The sequence below is a fragment of the Halichoerus grypus genome, chromosome 3, assembly GCF_964656455.1.
Source record: "Halichoerus grypus chromosome 3, mHalGry1.hap1.1, whole genome shotgun sequence".
NCBI classification, from domain to species: Eukaryota; Metazoa; Chordata; class Mammalia; order Carnivora; family Phocidae; genus Halichoerus; species Halichoerus grypus.
Window position 1 is genome coordinate 39,620,042 of NC_135714.1, and position 17,552 is coordinate 39,637,593.

A 17,552-nucleotide genomic window follows, 5' to 3' on the forward strand; every position below is an offset into this window, starting at 1 on the left:
CAACATCAAGATATGAGAAAAGTGAACCCAACCACAGAGAAAGTAGAACAGTTTCCTTTCCAGTGTACGTGCTGCATAAGTGGGGTCAGGAGTTCAAGCAGTACTCCCCAAGTCACTGCAGACGCAGAATGTTACGTAGGTTCAGTTTTTTCTGCTTTTCCTCCTGAGTTTCAGCTTTCCTAACTGAAGCTGCTCAGACAACAGTTCGAGGAGGAAACCATGATTGATGCATTAAAAAAAGAAAGAAAGAAAAATTATAAAAAAAAAAAATAGGGCGCCTGGGTTGCTCAGTCGGTTAAGCGTCTGCCTTCGGCTCAGGTCATGACCCCAGGGTCCTGGGATCAAATCCTGCAACAGCGAGCCTGCTTTCTCCCTCTGCCTCTGTTCCCCCTCTCTCTGTCTCTCATGAATAAATAAATAAAATCTTTAAAATTTTTTCTAAAAAGGCATTAAAAAAGAAATTTTAGATAAAGTTGGAGACTGAAAAACACTTGCCAACTTGAAACCCTGCTCTGTATTTAGCAATCACACACACACATACACACACACACAACAACACACACAACACATGTCTTTGAATGTTGCCTATTAAAATACACACAGAACTCTTTAGTCCTCTAAACTTCAAAAGTTTATTGTTTCTTCTGGAGCAGAGTATTCAATCCCTAAAGGCCTGTTATGCCAAGTAGGCATCATGGAAAACAATATTCAAGTTAATGTTTGTAATTTTAGAAGACGTAAAATAAGCCAACTTCTCTGCTAGTCAAAAGTAACTTGAAATGTTACCAGTTTTCATTCACAGAGGCAAAATAAAGTCAATGACTCAGGGAGATTATTTACCTTAAAATAATGTATATGAGTGATTAATTGACATATTACCATATGATTAGCACGCAAAGCCACTACCAGGTAGTGGGAAAGAGGCGTTCAGAGGATCTCTACATGATTTTAATCTGTAGATACATATCCTCTATATGTATATTTTGTCTGATTTATCTTTCTCATTTATAAAGTGTATTTTTCAGTTGAGGGATGCCATTTATATGTATGCAGAATAACGGCAGGAAAGTCGCTCTTAAAATGGAATATTGACTTGCCATGAGAAAACCACCACGCTGAGACCCACACATAAACATCTGAGAATTCAAACATTACACTGCATTTGCTTAGGAATATCACCAGAGCAGTGACAAGTATGTTGATGGAACTAACACAGGTGATACAATAGAAACCACGTGGGAGTCAGTCTGCCAATTAAACATGGTAGGGAAGACTTCCTGGAGGAGGTGACATTTAAACTACACACTTAACAAAAAGGAGGTAATACAGTATTACCAAGCTGTGTATGCTTGGCAGATAGAGCTCAATGTGTGTCAGCTAGGCAATTTTGTAAAGATGAATAGATTTGCAACAGGATTTCAGAAGGAAATTTTTCTGCCTCACTTTCAAAAAAATCAGGAAAAAATAGACTGTGTTCAAACCATCTGAACTGACTTAAAAATAAGCCATGAGCTTCATTCCTGCCTCGGTAAACTTCCAGGAGCCATTGGTATTTCTCACACTCTGCGCATCTTCCACAGTCCTCAAAATATCATCCCCAGAAACCTTGACCCGAAATGCCCAATAAGGCTTGAAGCTTTCAAGAATCCTCTTGTCATGACATTGGACATCTGTAATTCTTTCTTGTTCCATAGGAGTTTCTACGGCTTCAACTTTCCCTGAACTAAATGTCTCCCAGTCATTCTTATGATACCTCTTGAATCAACACAGCAATATAATGTTTTGTCTCTCCTTTAGATGTGGGAAAACTAGGGTCCGATGCAGGTCGTATCAGGGACTGCAGACCAGACAGGTATATGCCTGAGGTCACCCAGGGGCACACGACCAGCTTTGGGAAGCTGATGTCACTGGAAAATTGTGTTTATCATAGCTTCCCTTGAAATTCACTTTATTGTAACTGGATGGGAAGAACATTTTGATAGGACACTTGGGGTAGGGTTGAGAGCCCTCAGAGACAGCACTGCTCTGCCATTAAAGGAGAATGGGTCCAGTTAATCACTTCTGGTTTTTTGGTTGGTTTGTCTGTTTGTTTGTTCAGTTGACGTCTGACATTTAGAACAGAACTAAATTGCTTTGGATAACAGAATCTAGGTAATGCCATCTAGGGTTTTTGTTTTTCACCACATTGCTGCTCCTGTAAGTAAGTGTTGAACAAAGACTTAAAGAAAGTCAATGGATTTGATTTGGCTTGTCCGGATCCAGCCCAGATTACAGACATAAACCACAACCACATATTCAACGGAGTCAAATGCTGATCTGGGAAATCACAGATGTGATCCCATAGGAACGGCATCCGACAGGCCACAGGAGTCACTTCTGTTAGAGCTCTGGGTTCTTAAATTCTCTGAAAGCAAATACTTTATCCGTATATGACTATTTAAATAAAATCAACATTTTTTGCTTCCGGGAAAAAAAAGAAAGAAAAGAAAAGAAAAGAAAAGAAAAGAAAAGAAAGAAAGAAAGAAAGAAAGAAAAGAAAAGAAGAAAGGAAAGGAAAGGAAAGGAAAGGAAAGGAAAGGAAAGGAAAGGAAAGGAAGAAAACCATGTAAAGAACATACATGCTTGTCACTTCCATGGATTTCTTCATGTAATTCACACACTGATGCAGTGAAAAAAGTATTGTTATCTCCATTTTACGAGTGAAAAAATTGAGGCTTGGAAAGGTAAAAAAACTCACCCCAGGTCATGCAGGGGTCAAGTAATTTGCCCAGGTCACATAACTAGCTTGGGTAGAGTTGTGACATAAACCCAAGTGTGACTACTCCAAAACCCATGTTCTTTCCATGACACCAGAATGTTGTATGCTGTGTATCTGGCGCTGTGTGCTTATACTCACATCATCACTTTAGCCTCTTCGATGAAATCCTCTTCAGACATGGAGCCTTCGCTGATGGCCTTGATAGCCACCTGGATGTGCGCTCGCCATTCACCTAAATAGACCACCCCAAACTGGCCGCTTCCAATCTCCTTTACAAAAGCCAACTCAGCAGGATCTATCTCCCACTTTTCTAGAAAAGTAAAACATCCATATTACAAGTAGGGAAAAATTTTAGCTAGAAGAGATTCAGGAATTATCTAGACCTACTCTATTCTTTCACAAAGAGGTTAAAAATTTTATCAGTGAGGGGAGCAGAACCGTAACCATTTGTAATACTCTCATGGTCATTTACATGTGTAATTCCAGAACTCAAATTTAAACATACAAACTTGACTTGCTTGGAGAGGAATTATGGATATCAAAACACTTTCTCTTTCCAGAGAGACCCAAGTTAAAAGGCAACACTTTGCCTTTCTGAACCAAACCTACCAAAACTATACCTGGCCCCAAGAATATGTATGTCCCCATCTATTTTTGTCCTGCTGAGTAAACTTGTGAGGCACAGAACATTTGGTCCCCCACCTCGCCCCCTATATCACTCCTCTGCTCACTCCCACCCCTAAGGGGCTTTTCTGCCTGGGTGTCTTCTCCTAGGGAAAAGTCTAACAAATTCACCTAATAAATACATGCACTGCTAGGATTCTAACTCACATATATCTAAGTGTACGTTTGAATTGAAATTTGTGTTATGGTATATTTCACTTCCATAGAAGCCAAATGAGGAAAAAATAACTGTTTTTAAAATAACCCTCTTGAAAACACTTGGGAAGGATCCAAGCTTTCCTTTCCAGTACCTCCTTTTGCATAGCAACACCGCCATCTGCTGGAACTTTAGAATAATGCAGTTAAAAGAATTGTAGAGGCTGATGACCCTTATACCAGCTTTGCAAAGTGCTCCCCCTCCCAATAGCAGGGTACGTTTTAAAAGTAACACGGGAGAATATATTTATGACTTTGATATTGGCATAAACTTATTCAACAGAATATAACCCTAAAGGAAAATATTGACAAATTACACTTCATAAAATTCCTCTTTATCAATTGCACCCCATTAAGAGAGGGAAAAGGTAAGCCACAGATTGGGAGAAGATATCTCTAAAACATGTAACCAGTAAAGAATGCCTATTTCAGAATATGAAAAATCAACTAGAAAAAGGCAGATAACTATATTTTTAAGGGTTAAAAAACCTAAATAGAGTATTTTTCACAAAAGAGAATACCCAAATGGCCACTCAAGCTATAAAAAGTTGATCAAAATAATCAGTCATCAGGGAAATGCAAATTTAAACCACGATTAGATACCACTACTACACACAGCAGATTGGCTAAAGTGAAAACCAAAGAAAAGAATCCACGAGAATACTAAATATTGGCAAAGGTGTGGAGCAGCTAGAATGCCCCTACGCTATTGATTGAGGCGTAATTTGGCATAAGCTTTTTAGAAAACGAACTAAATCTGAGTGTGTACATACATACTCTATGACCCAGCAATTCTACTTTTAAGTATATATCCAACACTGTTGGAGCTTAAATGTGTACTGAACTTCATCAAAAGACATGCAAGAATGTCCATAATGATGTTATTGATGAGATAACAATTGGTTTCAACCCAACTGGCCATCTAACAGGATGGGTAAATCAACCGTGGTATAGTCATGCAATGTCGCACTATACCACAGTGCAGATGGACCAACCACACCCAACATCACGGGAGAAGAAGGAGAAGCCAGATACAAATGCATGGTGTCTTATTCCATTTATATTAAATAGTCAAAACCAGGCAAGACTAATTGAGCTATAGAGTTATGAGTTGTGCACTGTTCTACATGTTAAAAAATTGAGTTTATTTTTAAAAAATTAAACAGGACTATGCTTAACTTAAATAAACAGCTAATGGCAGAACTTTTATTATATATATTGTATTAAGGGCAGAGTAATAACCCAGGATCCATAATACCCTGAATCATTCTCCCATCCTAATTAAAATAGAGACCCCGAGTCCTGGTTATCTGATACACTATATAATTATATGATCATTTTCTCAGTATTTTCTGTTTCTCACTAATGAGAGAAATTTAAGGGAATAAAGTGTCACCAAATTACAAAACAGAATTCTTTGGCTCTTCTTTATTCTCACGGATTTGCAAGTACACATCTGCTAGAAAATAGTTCAAATTAAACTTTCTATGGGTTGTATTTTAAAAAGGTGAAGAGGACAATCTGGGCAGCTCTTTTTAGCAGGTTCTCTTGGAGAACAGTCATTTCCCAGCCACCCTTGTACCTGGAGAGCAACAGCTCAAACAGCCAAATAAAAAGAATTCTAATTTATCAAAAGAACGCCTGTTTAATGTATAATGAAATTTGAAGTAAAATTGAAACATTTCTTTCCGAAGTTCAAATTGCTCTTGTGAGATGCATAAATTTAAGTGTCTCAGAAGGGGGATTTAAACTTTGAAAGGAAACCTATCTAGACATCTCAGAAAAGCTAAGAATTTAAAGAACGTAGAGGGAACGTGGAGTAGATCCTTTACTGGATTTGATATTGTACTTGGGTGCATGCGCATACATTACCGTAGCTAAAACCAGCTGTGGCTGGCAAACAGCTGCCCATCAGTCCAACTGGGTAGCGGAGACGGGTCATGAGGCCTGGGGAGAGACAGAAATTGGCATTTCAAGCCTACTTACTGACATAAGAGAAAAAAACAATGTATTAGACGATGATGCCAATCTTCAAATAAATTAGGCGGGAAAGTATTCTCCATTAGCCTATTTACTTATTTTCCCCATTTTTCATAAAATAATATTTGCTCATGGGACACACATCTTTTTAATTTATTTTTTTTATTATTAACATATAATGTATTATTTGTTTCAGGGTGGAAACACATTTTAAAATCTAAGAAAATTTAAAGACAAAGTAAAGATCTCCCTAAATCTTAGCAGCCAGAGATGCACTGTTATTATTCTGGTGAACACCCCTGCAAAAATCTCTGTATGTGTACATGAAAGCATATACACACCCAATATGTTTCACAGAAAAGTAAATGTCTTGCTATAAGCTTTTTACACTCAATATGTCATTGATATACGGCAGTGACTATAAATAGAGCTGAAAGTTACTTCTAAGATGCCACTATTGTAAAATATGCTGTATGTTTTTGAACATAAATTTTTAGGTACCTCTCAAATTATTGCCTTAGGATAAATTCCTTAAAATGTGATTTCTTGATCAAAGCACATATAGAAAAACTGTACTAATTCATTCAAGCACCAACAGTGTTTAAGTGTACCCATTTCCTGACTCCACTTTTTGAGAGTAGTTTTTTTTTTTTCTTTTCATTTTTTCTTTAATAACATGGTAACATAAATGAGACTTCTTTTGATTGGGTCAACATGTAGTATTCTGTTCCATCAATTTCAATTTAGTTCAACAAGCCTTTGTTATTTATTTCCTCGACTAATGTTTATTTGGGGCCTGCTTTGTGCCAAGCACCATCCAGATGGTGGGAGACCTCAGTGAAGCAGTGAGTAAGCCAGTGATGGTCGCTGTTCCCGTAGAGCTTACAGTTTAGTGGGGGAAGAGAAAATAAACAAGTACATGCACACCCAAGAAAAAACAGAAGATGATGAGTGGGAAGCAGAGTAGATACAATACAGCTTCTATCGAGTGGGTGCTCGGGAAGGCCTCTCTGACAAGATGACAGCTATGCTGACATCAACTGATAAGGAGCCATCTTACAAAGATCAGGAGGAAGAGCATTCTGGGCAGATGGAACAGCATGTGCAAAGGCTGGAAGACAGAAAGAAACGTGGCCAGTATAAGAAGAGAAGGAAGCATCATTAAGTGCCTATTGTGTGCAAGACACTCTTCTAGGTAGATCTCAAAGATTCTGGAGGACCAAAGATGAATAAGGTGAGGACTCTGTATTCAGGGGCTCAATCTCAGTGAGGGAAGACAGGCAGAGAAAGGCAATTCCAATATACAAGGAATAAATCCTGTGCTAGAGATACACAAGATGCTCCAGGACACAGTACCTCACACATTTTTGGATTTGAAGAAGTCTTCTGAAAAGAAATGATACCTGAGATGAATATGGCAAGTGGAGTTAAGCCATGAAGAGAATCTATGAAAAACACTCCAGGCAGAGGGAACAGCATGAGATGATACCTAGAGGTATGAAGCAGGATGGGCTACTTGACAAAAGGTGAGAGATAGAAGAGGCAAGAAATTACACTTGAGAGGCAGGTAATATTCTGGTTATGATGGGCCTTGTAAGCCATGTTAGGGAACATTACATCATCCTGCAGGTGAGAAGGAGCCATTGAAAGTTCCCAAATAAGGGAGTGGCATGGTCAGATTTACATTTTTGGTAGATCATTCTGATATCAGTGTAGAGGATGGATTGAGGGGAAGTCAACATTGAAGACAAGACCAGTTAAGAGGCCATTACAGTTGTCCAAGTGAACAATGATTAGAGCAGCACTAGAAGACAAAGAGAGGCAAGAACCTATATGAGACACACTTAGGATATGAAATTCATTGCACTTGATAATTAACCAGAAGTTGTAGAACAAATAGTATTAAAATTTGTATGGGATCGCAAAAGGCCCTGAATAACCAAAGCAGTCTTGAGAGAGAAAAAACAAAGCTGGAGGTATAACACTCCCTGATTTCAAACTATACTACAAAGCTATAATAATTAAAACAGTATGGTACTGGCACAAAAACAGACACATGGATCAATGGAACAGAATAGAAAGTCCAGAAATAAACCCAAGCTTATCTGGTCAATTAATCTTTGACAAAGAAGGCAAACACATACAATGGTGAAAAGATCCCCATTGATGTTCTCTTCAATAAATGGTGCTGGGAAAACTGGACAACTATATGCAAAAGAATGAAAGTGGACCACTTTTTTACACCACACACACACACACAAACTCAAAATGGATTAAAGACTTAAATGTAAGACTAGAAAACATCAAACTCCTAGAAGAAACCATGTAGTAAGCTCTTGGACATCAGTCTAAGCAATATTTTTTTCATCTGTCTCCTCAGGCAAGGCCAACAAAAACAAAAATAGACAAATGGGACTACATCAAACTAAAAAGTTTTTGCACAGTGAAGGAAACTATCAACAAAACAAAAAGGCAACCCACTTGAATGGGAGAAGGTATTTACAGATGCTATGACCAAAAAGGAGCTAATATCCAAAATATATAAAGAATTCATACAACTCAATATCAAAAAAAGACCAAACAATCCAATTTTTAAAAAATGGGCAGAGGACCCAAATAGATATTTCCCCAAAGAAGACATACAGGTGGTCAACAGACACATGAAAAGATGCTCAGCATCACTCATCATCAGGGAAATGCAAATCAAATACACAATGAGATATCACCTCACACCCGTCAGAATGGCTAGTATCAATCAGACAAATGTCGGCGAGGAGGCAGAGTAAAGAGAACTCTCGAGCACTGTTGGTGGGAATGCAAAATGGTGTGGCCACCATGGAAAACAGTGTGGAGGTTCCTCAAAAAAACTAAAAATAAAACTACCATACAATCCAGCAATTCTTCTTCTGGGTATTTCTCCAAAGAAATAAAAAACACTAATTTGAAAAGATATATGCACCCTTATGTTTATTGCAGCATTATTTAAACAGCCAAAATACAGAAGCAACCTAAGTGTCCACTGATAGATGAATGGATAAAGAATATATGGCTGGGGCGCCTGGGTGGCTCAGTTGGTTAAGCGACTGCCTTCGGCTCAGGTCATGATCCTGGAGTCCCTGGATCGAGTCCCGCATCGGGCTCCCTGCTCGGCGAGGAGCCTGCTTCTCCCTCTAACCCTCCCCCCTCTCATATACTCTCTCTCTCTCATTCTCGCTCTCTCAAATAAATAAATAAATCTAAAAAAAAAAAAAAAGAATATATGGCTGGAATAATGAAATATTCTTCAGCCATAAGAAAGAATAAAATCTTGCCATTTACAACAACATGGATGGACCTAGGTGGTATTATACTAAGTGAAAAAATCAGAGAGAGAAAGACAAATACTGTATGAATTCATTTATATGTGGAATCTAAAAAAACAAAGCAAACAAACAAAACAAAACTGAAACATACTCATAGAAACAGAACAATCTGGTGGTTGCTAAAGTGAGTGTGGGGGGTGGTAGGATAGGCAAAATAGGGAAAGGGGATTAAAAGGTACAAATTTTTGTAGGAGACACAATGTATGGCATGTGTTAATAATATGTAACAACTTTGTATGGTGACAGATGGTAGCTAGATTTATTGTGGTGATTACTTTGTAATGTACATAAATGTTGAATCACTATGTTATATACCTAAATATACTATTGTATGGCAAATACACTTCAATAGAAGAAAGTTTTCCAATAACTGAAGAGAAGAAGAAGAAGGAGGAGGAGGAGGGGAAGAAGAGAAGGAGGAGGGGGAGGAGGGGGAGGAGGGGGAGGGAGAAGGAAAAGAGGAAGAAAGGGAGGGAGGGGAAGGGTGGGGCAGGGGAGGGAGAGGAGACAGAGGGGGAGGAGGAGGAGGAAAGAAGTTATCCATTAAGGAGAATAGAATCATCTCTTGTGACTCCTCTATGTTTCCAGCCCCTGTAATTGGCAGGATGATGACACTATTGTCTGAAATGGACAACAGGAAGAAGAGTAGGTTTGGAGAGAAAGCAGTGGTTAAGATGAAGAGTTCCATATCATCACTGAAGTTCAGGGCCTTGGGATTGCAAGTGCCTGGGACTACCAGGCAGAAGAATTCTGCAAAGGGAAATGTCTAGGGTGAGGAGAGAAGTGACTGGGGACAAATCCCTGCAGAACACCAATGTTTAAGGGAAGAGTAGAAGTAAGACCCATTGGGAAGAACTTTAAGGAATGATCTGAATTCAAGAACAAGAAAAGACAATGTCAAAACATCTGGAAAGCAGGGAGTCTCAAGGGGTGACATGTCAAATATAGCAGAGAGGACTTGAAAATATAAGAACTAAAAAGCATGACCCTACAGGTCAATATGGGGGTCACTGGTAAAACACAGGGCAATGGAGGCAGAAGCCAGATTGCAGACACCTAAAAAGCAAATGGAAAATGGACCAAGTGGAGACAATGGATGTGGACACATTTTTCCAAAAGTGTGACTTGGAAGAGCAATATCTAAAGGAAGAAAGGACCAAGGGAGGGCTTTGTTTTTTGGCTTTTTGAATAAGAGATTCTTAAGGATGTTTACAGGGTTAAGGGAGAAGGTAAGAAGAAATGGACGAGATACAGGAGAGGAAAGAAGAGTGGATGGTGGATGGTCCAAGCAGGAGAGGAGTGGAGGGAACAGGAGCATAGGCTCAGCCTTACCAGTACTGGAAGGAGTGAGGTGAGGATGAGAGCTTGGCAGCAGGAGGACAAGATCGAGTGAGCTCATGTCAGGTGGCTTCAATTTTCTTAATGAAGTAGACAGCTAGAGGTTTGCTGAGAGGGCAGTGGATAATACTGGAAAAGGGGTCTTGAGGAGAATGGTAAAAGTTTGAAGAGAGAACAGGAAAGGATACTTACCAATGACTCAGAAGACCTACTTGAGGTTAGAGCCCTCATCGAGTTGGGACTCTGTAACACATGATCCCAATAAAGAACATAACAAGGAATTTCTTTAAGACCCTAACGCTGTCTTCTAATTTTCAAAGTTCTTATTTGCTAAACATTTTTATTCTGTGATTTATTTATTATTCTATGATATACTACCAGGGGTTTAATGATAGTCTATCTTTCTGACAGAAAGAAGTCTGTCACTCTCTTGGCATTGTCCTTACTTCTGGGAAAGAGATGGAGTGTCATGAACTAAATTGACCAGAAGTCAAAAAGTAGGCAAGATAGTCATGGGCTCTGATTCACAGCGTGCTCTGAAACTGGACCCTCCAAAGTAGCCTCCGATGATCTGATCTGTCTCTTTCTGGAGGCTATAGCAGTCATTGAGTGCAGACGCCAGAGCCAGTGGGTTCAATGGCTCTAAATAGGTCTCAAACATTCCTCGAGTTCAAATCTCAGCACAAACACTTATTAACTGTGTAATCATGAGTACCACTCATGTCTCAGTTCCTTCATCTGTAAGATGGAGATACCAACAGCACCTACTTCATAGGATCATTCTGAAAATTAAATAAATAAATATACATAAAAGCACTCAGAACAGGGTCTGGCCCAAAGTAAGTCTTCAATAAATATCGCTATTTCTGGGTCCCCTTCCCTTCCTCTTAGCATCCTTCTTTCTTGTTATATCTTTTGTACTTTCTTTTCTCCCTAATAAATAGCAGCTATAGTTGGAAGTTTTTCTTTTTTGTTGTTGTTGTTGTTTTGTTTGAATCAGTTTTTTCTTTTTTTTAAGATTTTATTTATTTATTTGACAGAGAGAGGGAGCAGGGGGAGCGGCAGAGGGAGAGGGAGAAGCAAGCTTGCTGCTGAGCAGGGAGCCCGACATCAGACTGGATCCCAGGACCCAAGGATCATGACCTGAGCTGAAGGCAGATGCTTAAATGACTGAGCCACCCAGGAGCCCCTGATCCAGTTTTTTCTTTTTAAAAGTGATCTTTTATGCATTATAAGAATAATTTATGTATATCGTAACAAAAATATCAAACCCTAAGCAATCTCATCAGGCAGAAAATAAAAGCTTCCCTTACCCCCAGTGTCATTCCCCAAAAGTAAACATTAAGTTTGTAGTCTGTTATAATCTTTTCAGTTTAAAAATTCTTACCTAAACTTTAACAGAATTTTTCTATGCACTCATATGTATGTATTTTTGTTTACAAAAGTGGGACTATATTCTCACATACTGTTTTGCACTTTTTTTCTCTTTACTAAACAACTTATCACTAACATCTCTTCATGTCAGCACATCCTGATCTACCTTAGTATTTTTTTTAACCACACCAGCATAACCACTCTGTTTCTCAAATTTTTTCTGAAGGGAAGGAAAAGAGGACTATAAAGAAAAAAACTCAGAACTGATCTCCTGATTCTAAGGGTTTCTGTCTCTACACATGAATATGTCCTCCCTGGTCCCACTCAGACTCACCGCTACTTCCTCCCTAACCAAACTCCCAGAGACCATCTGGAATATCCATGTGGACTCATCCCATAAATGGATAAAAACTTCCTTGGATTTACTCTTGACATATAGACCAGTATAATGGAAAAGCGGCCACTTTCCAAAAGGATTTTTTTTTTTTTGTCAACACAACTTTTCATGAGAGAAATCTAAAATAATGGCAAGAAATCAAAATAATATGAAAAGTTACAATGGGTTCCAAATTCTATAATATTGAGGTAAGAAGATTCCCCTATGGGTTCAAGGCGGTCCGGGAGAGGTTGGGGGAGGGCTAAAGGCCAGAGCTGTGACTGTAATTGTGGTGGAACTTTCTGGAATCTTATATCTTTCCATAGATAATAAGTTTGCAAAATTAGCAACTATTGCAAACAACACTTGAAGAAGGGGGTTAAATAATGCTTCTGCTTTATTTACGTCAAATTTTAACTGCGAAAGGCTGTGTCCTATACAACTTTTTGTGTTCTCCAAACAGAAAGAACAGAGAATGAGATATTTAAGGGTAATGTTCTACACGACTGAAGTAGAGAGTAAATTTATGGGGGCATGATTATCGAGGGCACTTGAAATGCCATTACACTTAGCCCTATGTAAATTTCAAGAACAAATGCATTGATGATTACATTGCCTTTTGCTTCTCTGCCAGCTATCATTTTTCCTAACCTGGCAGAAATGTAAAAAATCAACCTACCTCTTTTCCCTTGACTAGAAAAACAAAGAAGCATCAATGAGAAATGTTCAAAACACAAGTTATATTTCAGGCTCTTACAGATCTCTGCAGGGGTATTTGCTCCTGTTAAAGTGTCTGAGACCAAAGATGCATTGCCTGTCTGGGGCCAGGCTCCCTGACTCTCCCAGCCTGAAGCTCCTGCCTTACCTGCCGCATTGTGCTGGTGATACCAGATCAAGTCAGGGATTGATTGAAAGAGGTGTCTTTCAGCCACGTACCACTGTCCCGAGTCATTCTTTTTAATCTGATAATGTTTGATGGTAGCCTCCATATTTCTACAATCAATAGAATGTGAATTAGTAAACAAGCAAAAGGTCACTTCGGAACTAAGTCAATTCGTGAAGCGACAGGACTCCACCTCTAAAACTTTTATCCTAGTGACACTATACACTGCAGAGTGGGTTAGATCCAACTGGTGCCTCGGCATGCCTGGGTAAATTCCTGAGCCATCTATTGGGTCCTTAGATTCGAACATAACTTCAGCCAAAGTTGTCTAGTTGACAACTCCGTTGTCCAAAATAGTAGAGCCCGTCAGGGACACTTATAAGTATTTAGTTATCAGTTCAATGAGTGAATAAATGCACTGCGAGGGATATAAGGACATATGAAACAAAGAAAGGAGGAAAACCGATAGAGAGTATATTGCTGAGCACTGGGGCTCTAGGCAGCCTCGAGAGACTGTGGAACACGTCTGAGAATTGTCCCACCAGAGTGCAAAGGAGCTGAGGGGCTAATCTTCCATTCCTCCTTGATGGAGGGTTGCTCCTAGGATGTTAACTCTCAGGCACCTCCAGTCTACCCATGGGGACCCCGAGTTCCCACAGCCAGAGAACGTCCTCCAGCAGAAAGGCACAGGACGCTTTCTGAGTGCAGGAGAATGCTCTGCAGGTAAACCCCAAGGGATATGAGGAAAGGACCACCATTGTCTGCTACCACTAAGCCAACTTCCTCATGGTTGAGAAAAGGAGATGGGAGGGAGAAGTCCCTTAACTTACCAAAGTCACACACAGAGCTTGTTAGGAATACAACTCGAATCGATCAGTTGTATTAACTTCCAGGCCAGCAATCTTCTGTGCTAAGACCTCTCTTTCTCCATGTGACAGTGTCTCACTAAGAAAGACTGTCCCAAGAATCGTTACCTCTAAAGTGATCAAAATCACAATTGCTTACCTTCTAGCTTTTATAAACACAGAAATTGTGTAGGATCCCAAATGTCTTGAATCTCTGACAATAAATGCACCTTCTTTAGACTGCAAAACAATTCATTGTACAGATTTAGTCGTTATTAGGAAGAAAGACAAACCTACATCTCAGGAATGAAAACCAAACCATACTGACTTACTACAAGTGGATAAGATTGTTTTCACAAATATATGCAATCTTATCTCCCTATAAGTTAAGAAGTCACACCTACAAAAATATTTAATTGGGACAAGAATTTATAATGTATGAGTATTTTTAAAACCTTGGTCCCGATTTTTCTAAGAAAATTTCTGCATTTGACAACCTTGTACCCCACCATTTCATTATTTTTGTTATATCAATCAAGGTAATTGATACTTGCTGATGAACAGGAAGCGCTGTGAGACAGATTGGCAGGTTGTATTTTGGAAGAAAAGAAACAACACAGCAGGTGGGGTGAGGGAGGCAGCAAGAAATACATCTGGAAAAGCAGGGAGGGAGTGGGAAAAGGGAGCAGAATCCATGACAGGGATGGAGAGAGGATAAGCTTTGAGGGAGTCTGGAGAGAAGAGCGGAGGAGTGATTTTAGTTGCCGCCAGGGTATGGGAGAAACAAGAAGAGAACGGGCAGGAAAGAAGAGTATTTTAAGTTTGATGTTAGGTTATAAATTGGATTCCCACTGACATCCTCTGGGAACCCCCAATAAAGCTGTAAATTGTTTTCAAATGACTTGGAATGTTGGACTGTTTGGTTTGTGTTGTTTGTTTGATATCATAAAAAAAAGTTTCCACCTTTACTTAGTGTGTTTACACTTGTGGAGAGGGAACCATCTCAGAAGCTTGCCAAACGTGTGAAAGTTTACACTTTCGAAGTGCCAACAACTTGCCTGAGAATTGCCCTAACCCAACAAACACCATGGTGTAACCCTCAAAGTGAGCACGATACATTAAGCAAAGCCTTCTCTTCCTTCTAGATGCTTACCAAGGAACAAGCCTCATTTTCTGGTCAAACTTTTAAACCAAAAAATCTCTTACAGCCATTTAAAATAATAAAAATCTAGCTTTTATTGAATTCCTACCATGTCCACGGACTGGGTTACAAACTATAGAGGACAGAAGGTATAAAAGATGGAGATGTAAAAAGCGAAGTTGTACGTACAGTGGCTACGTAGGTAGAATATATATACACAGACGTAGAGATGCTATGCGTTCAGTCAAGTTGTCTAAGTAGTGACCTCCTCTTCAAGGTGGAAAGAGTGCAAACAGTCATGACCACAAAGCAATAAAAGTAGAAATTAATAACAAGCCCCAGAGGAGAAAGCTACTACTGCATGGATATTTTCAAGTTCTCTTTTATATAACTCAAGGAAATTCAAATAAAAATGAAAACATCTAGAAAATAATAAAGAAATGCCACATATCGGAAACTCTGCTATACAGTTCAAACAGTACTCAGTCTTCATGCTTACATCAATAAACAAAGGAAATACAAAATAAATGTATCTACCTCAAGAAGTTAGGGCAAGAACCAGGTCAAGTGGAAGAAAGAAATGAATGAAGACAAAAGCAGAAAACAATCAATTATAAAAACAAAAATATAATAAAGCTAGTCATTAAGTTCAAAATCTGGTTATAGAGGGAAAAACAATGAAATAGGTAAGTTGCTAACCAATCTAACCAATAAATAAGAGGGGAAATATATCAAAAAAATAAGCCACAAAGATCCAGAAAAAAAATGAGAGCATCACCTTGACTCTACACAATACATTTGAAAATTTGAATGAAATGAGTGATAACCTAGCAAAACATAAAATTTATCAAAATTGATTCCAGAAGATCTGGAAATGTTAATGGACCTACTGAATGGGAAAATGGATAAGGCTTTAAAAGAGCTACAACATTAAAAACACCACGGAGGACATATTGTGATGCTGCATGATTCCAGAGCATGTGAAAAGAAGAAAAACTTATAAATTTTTATATAAAGTGGGTTTAATATCAACACCAACAACACAGCAAAGATTGTGCACAAATCTCACTCATGTCCACTCAAAAATCCTAATTAAATATTAACAAACTGAATCCAGTAGCACAGTGGAAGAATAATATACCATGACCAAGAAGGACTGCATACAGGAATGAAAAAGTAATTCAATATTAGGGATTTTATTAATTCATCCTACTAACAGATCTGAGAAGAAAAATCTCATGAACATCGCCGTAGATATTGAAAGGGCATTTGACAAATTTCAACTTCTAGAATCAGTTTTCTTTAAATTCTCAGTAAAATAGTAATAAATATGTACTTCTCTAACACAATAGTCCATGTTTACGTTAGTCCCAAGTCCAGCGTTATGTTTTCTGTGGGAATCATTCCAACTAAAATCAGGAAAAAGAAATGCCCACTGTCAGCACTGGTATTTAATATTGTTCTGAGACGCCAGCTAATGCAATTAAATGAGAGGCCAAAAAAAAGAAAGAAAGAAAGAAAGAAAGAAAGAAAGAAAGAAAAGAAACCAAAACAAAACAAAAAACCTACCAAGAAATACTGTATTAAATTATAAAAAGGAGCTGAAATCATCACTGTTTGCTATTGATAAGAGTCTACCTGAAACTCGTGAGAATCAACTAAAAAACTACTACCAAAAAAAGTTTTGAATTCACCAAGTCTTCTGTTACAAAATTAATTCACAGAACTCAAGAGCTTTCATAAGTAAAAAAAAAAAAAAAAAAGATACCCATTTATAGTAGCAACAGAAAAATACACAAACAAATGTGCAAGAGCTATATGAAGAAAACTTTAAAATGATCCTAAAGGGGCTCCTGGATGGCACAATCAGTTGGGCGACTGACTCTTGGTTTCTGCTCAGGTCATGATCTCAGAGTCTTGAGATCAAGCCCCGCGCTGGGCTCTGCACTCAGCCTGGAGTCTGCTTGGAATTTTTCTCTCCCTCTCCTTCTGCCCCCCTGCCACACCGTGCACATGCTTTCTCTCTCTCTCTCTCAAAAAATAAATAAATCTTTAAAAATAAATCAATAAAATGCTCCTAAAGAATATAAAGATGTTTACTTTTCTCATTAGGTTTTCAATCCATCCAAGATTTATTTTTGCTTGAAGTAGGGACCTAATTTTAATTTTTTCTACAGGAATAATTAATATGGGTCCCAGAACAAACTGGTCCCCAAACCCCACTGATTTGTAATGCCCAAACAATTTTCCCTAAATTACTCTGTAAATTTAATACACCAGCAGGAAGCTTTTTAAAACTAGGCAAAATAATTGTGAAGTTCATATGTATAAAATGTATCTCCAGAGTATTTCTGGAAAAGAAGAATGAGGGAGGCTAGCCACACAAAGAGAGCCTCAGTATTTGAAATATTATAAAGGTATCACCTAAATACACAGGCTGATCAATAAAACCAAGTAGTGAGTTCAGATGTAGTCCAACATAGGAGCTGTGCTTATGATGAAAGTGGTACCTCAAATCAATACAGAAAAGATAGACACTTGGTAACTATCTAGAAAAAATAAAATAAAATCAGATCCATACCTCACTCTACATCAGGAATAATTACAAATGAATCA

General features: G+C 38.5%; 1 protein-coding gene across 6 annotated transcripts in view; it reads right to left on the reverse strand.

Annotated features, from left to right (window-relative positions):
- The window catches only part of TXK (TXK tyrosine kinase), a 61,836-nt gene that overhangs the window by 10,394 nt on the left and 33,890 nt on the right, over window positions 1–17,552 (reverse strand). For all 6 annotated transcript variants that reach the window (XM_078068578.1, XM_036093004.2, XM_078068579.1 and 3 more), the window contains 4 exons: window positions 13,956–14,035; window positions 12,933–13,060; window positions 5,510–5,584; window positions 2,897–3,068 (listed from right to left, as the gene is read on the reverse strand). In XM_078068578.1, the coding sequence (XP_077924704.1) occupies window positions 2,897–3,068; window positions 5,510–5,584; window positions 12,933–13,060; window positions 13,956–14,035 (455 nt within the window). The remainder of the gene's footprint in view (window positions 1–2,896; window positions 3,069–5,509; window positions 5,585–12,932; window positions 13,061–13,955; window positions 14,036–17,552) is intronic.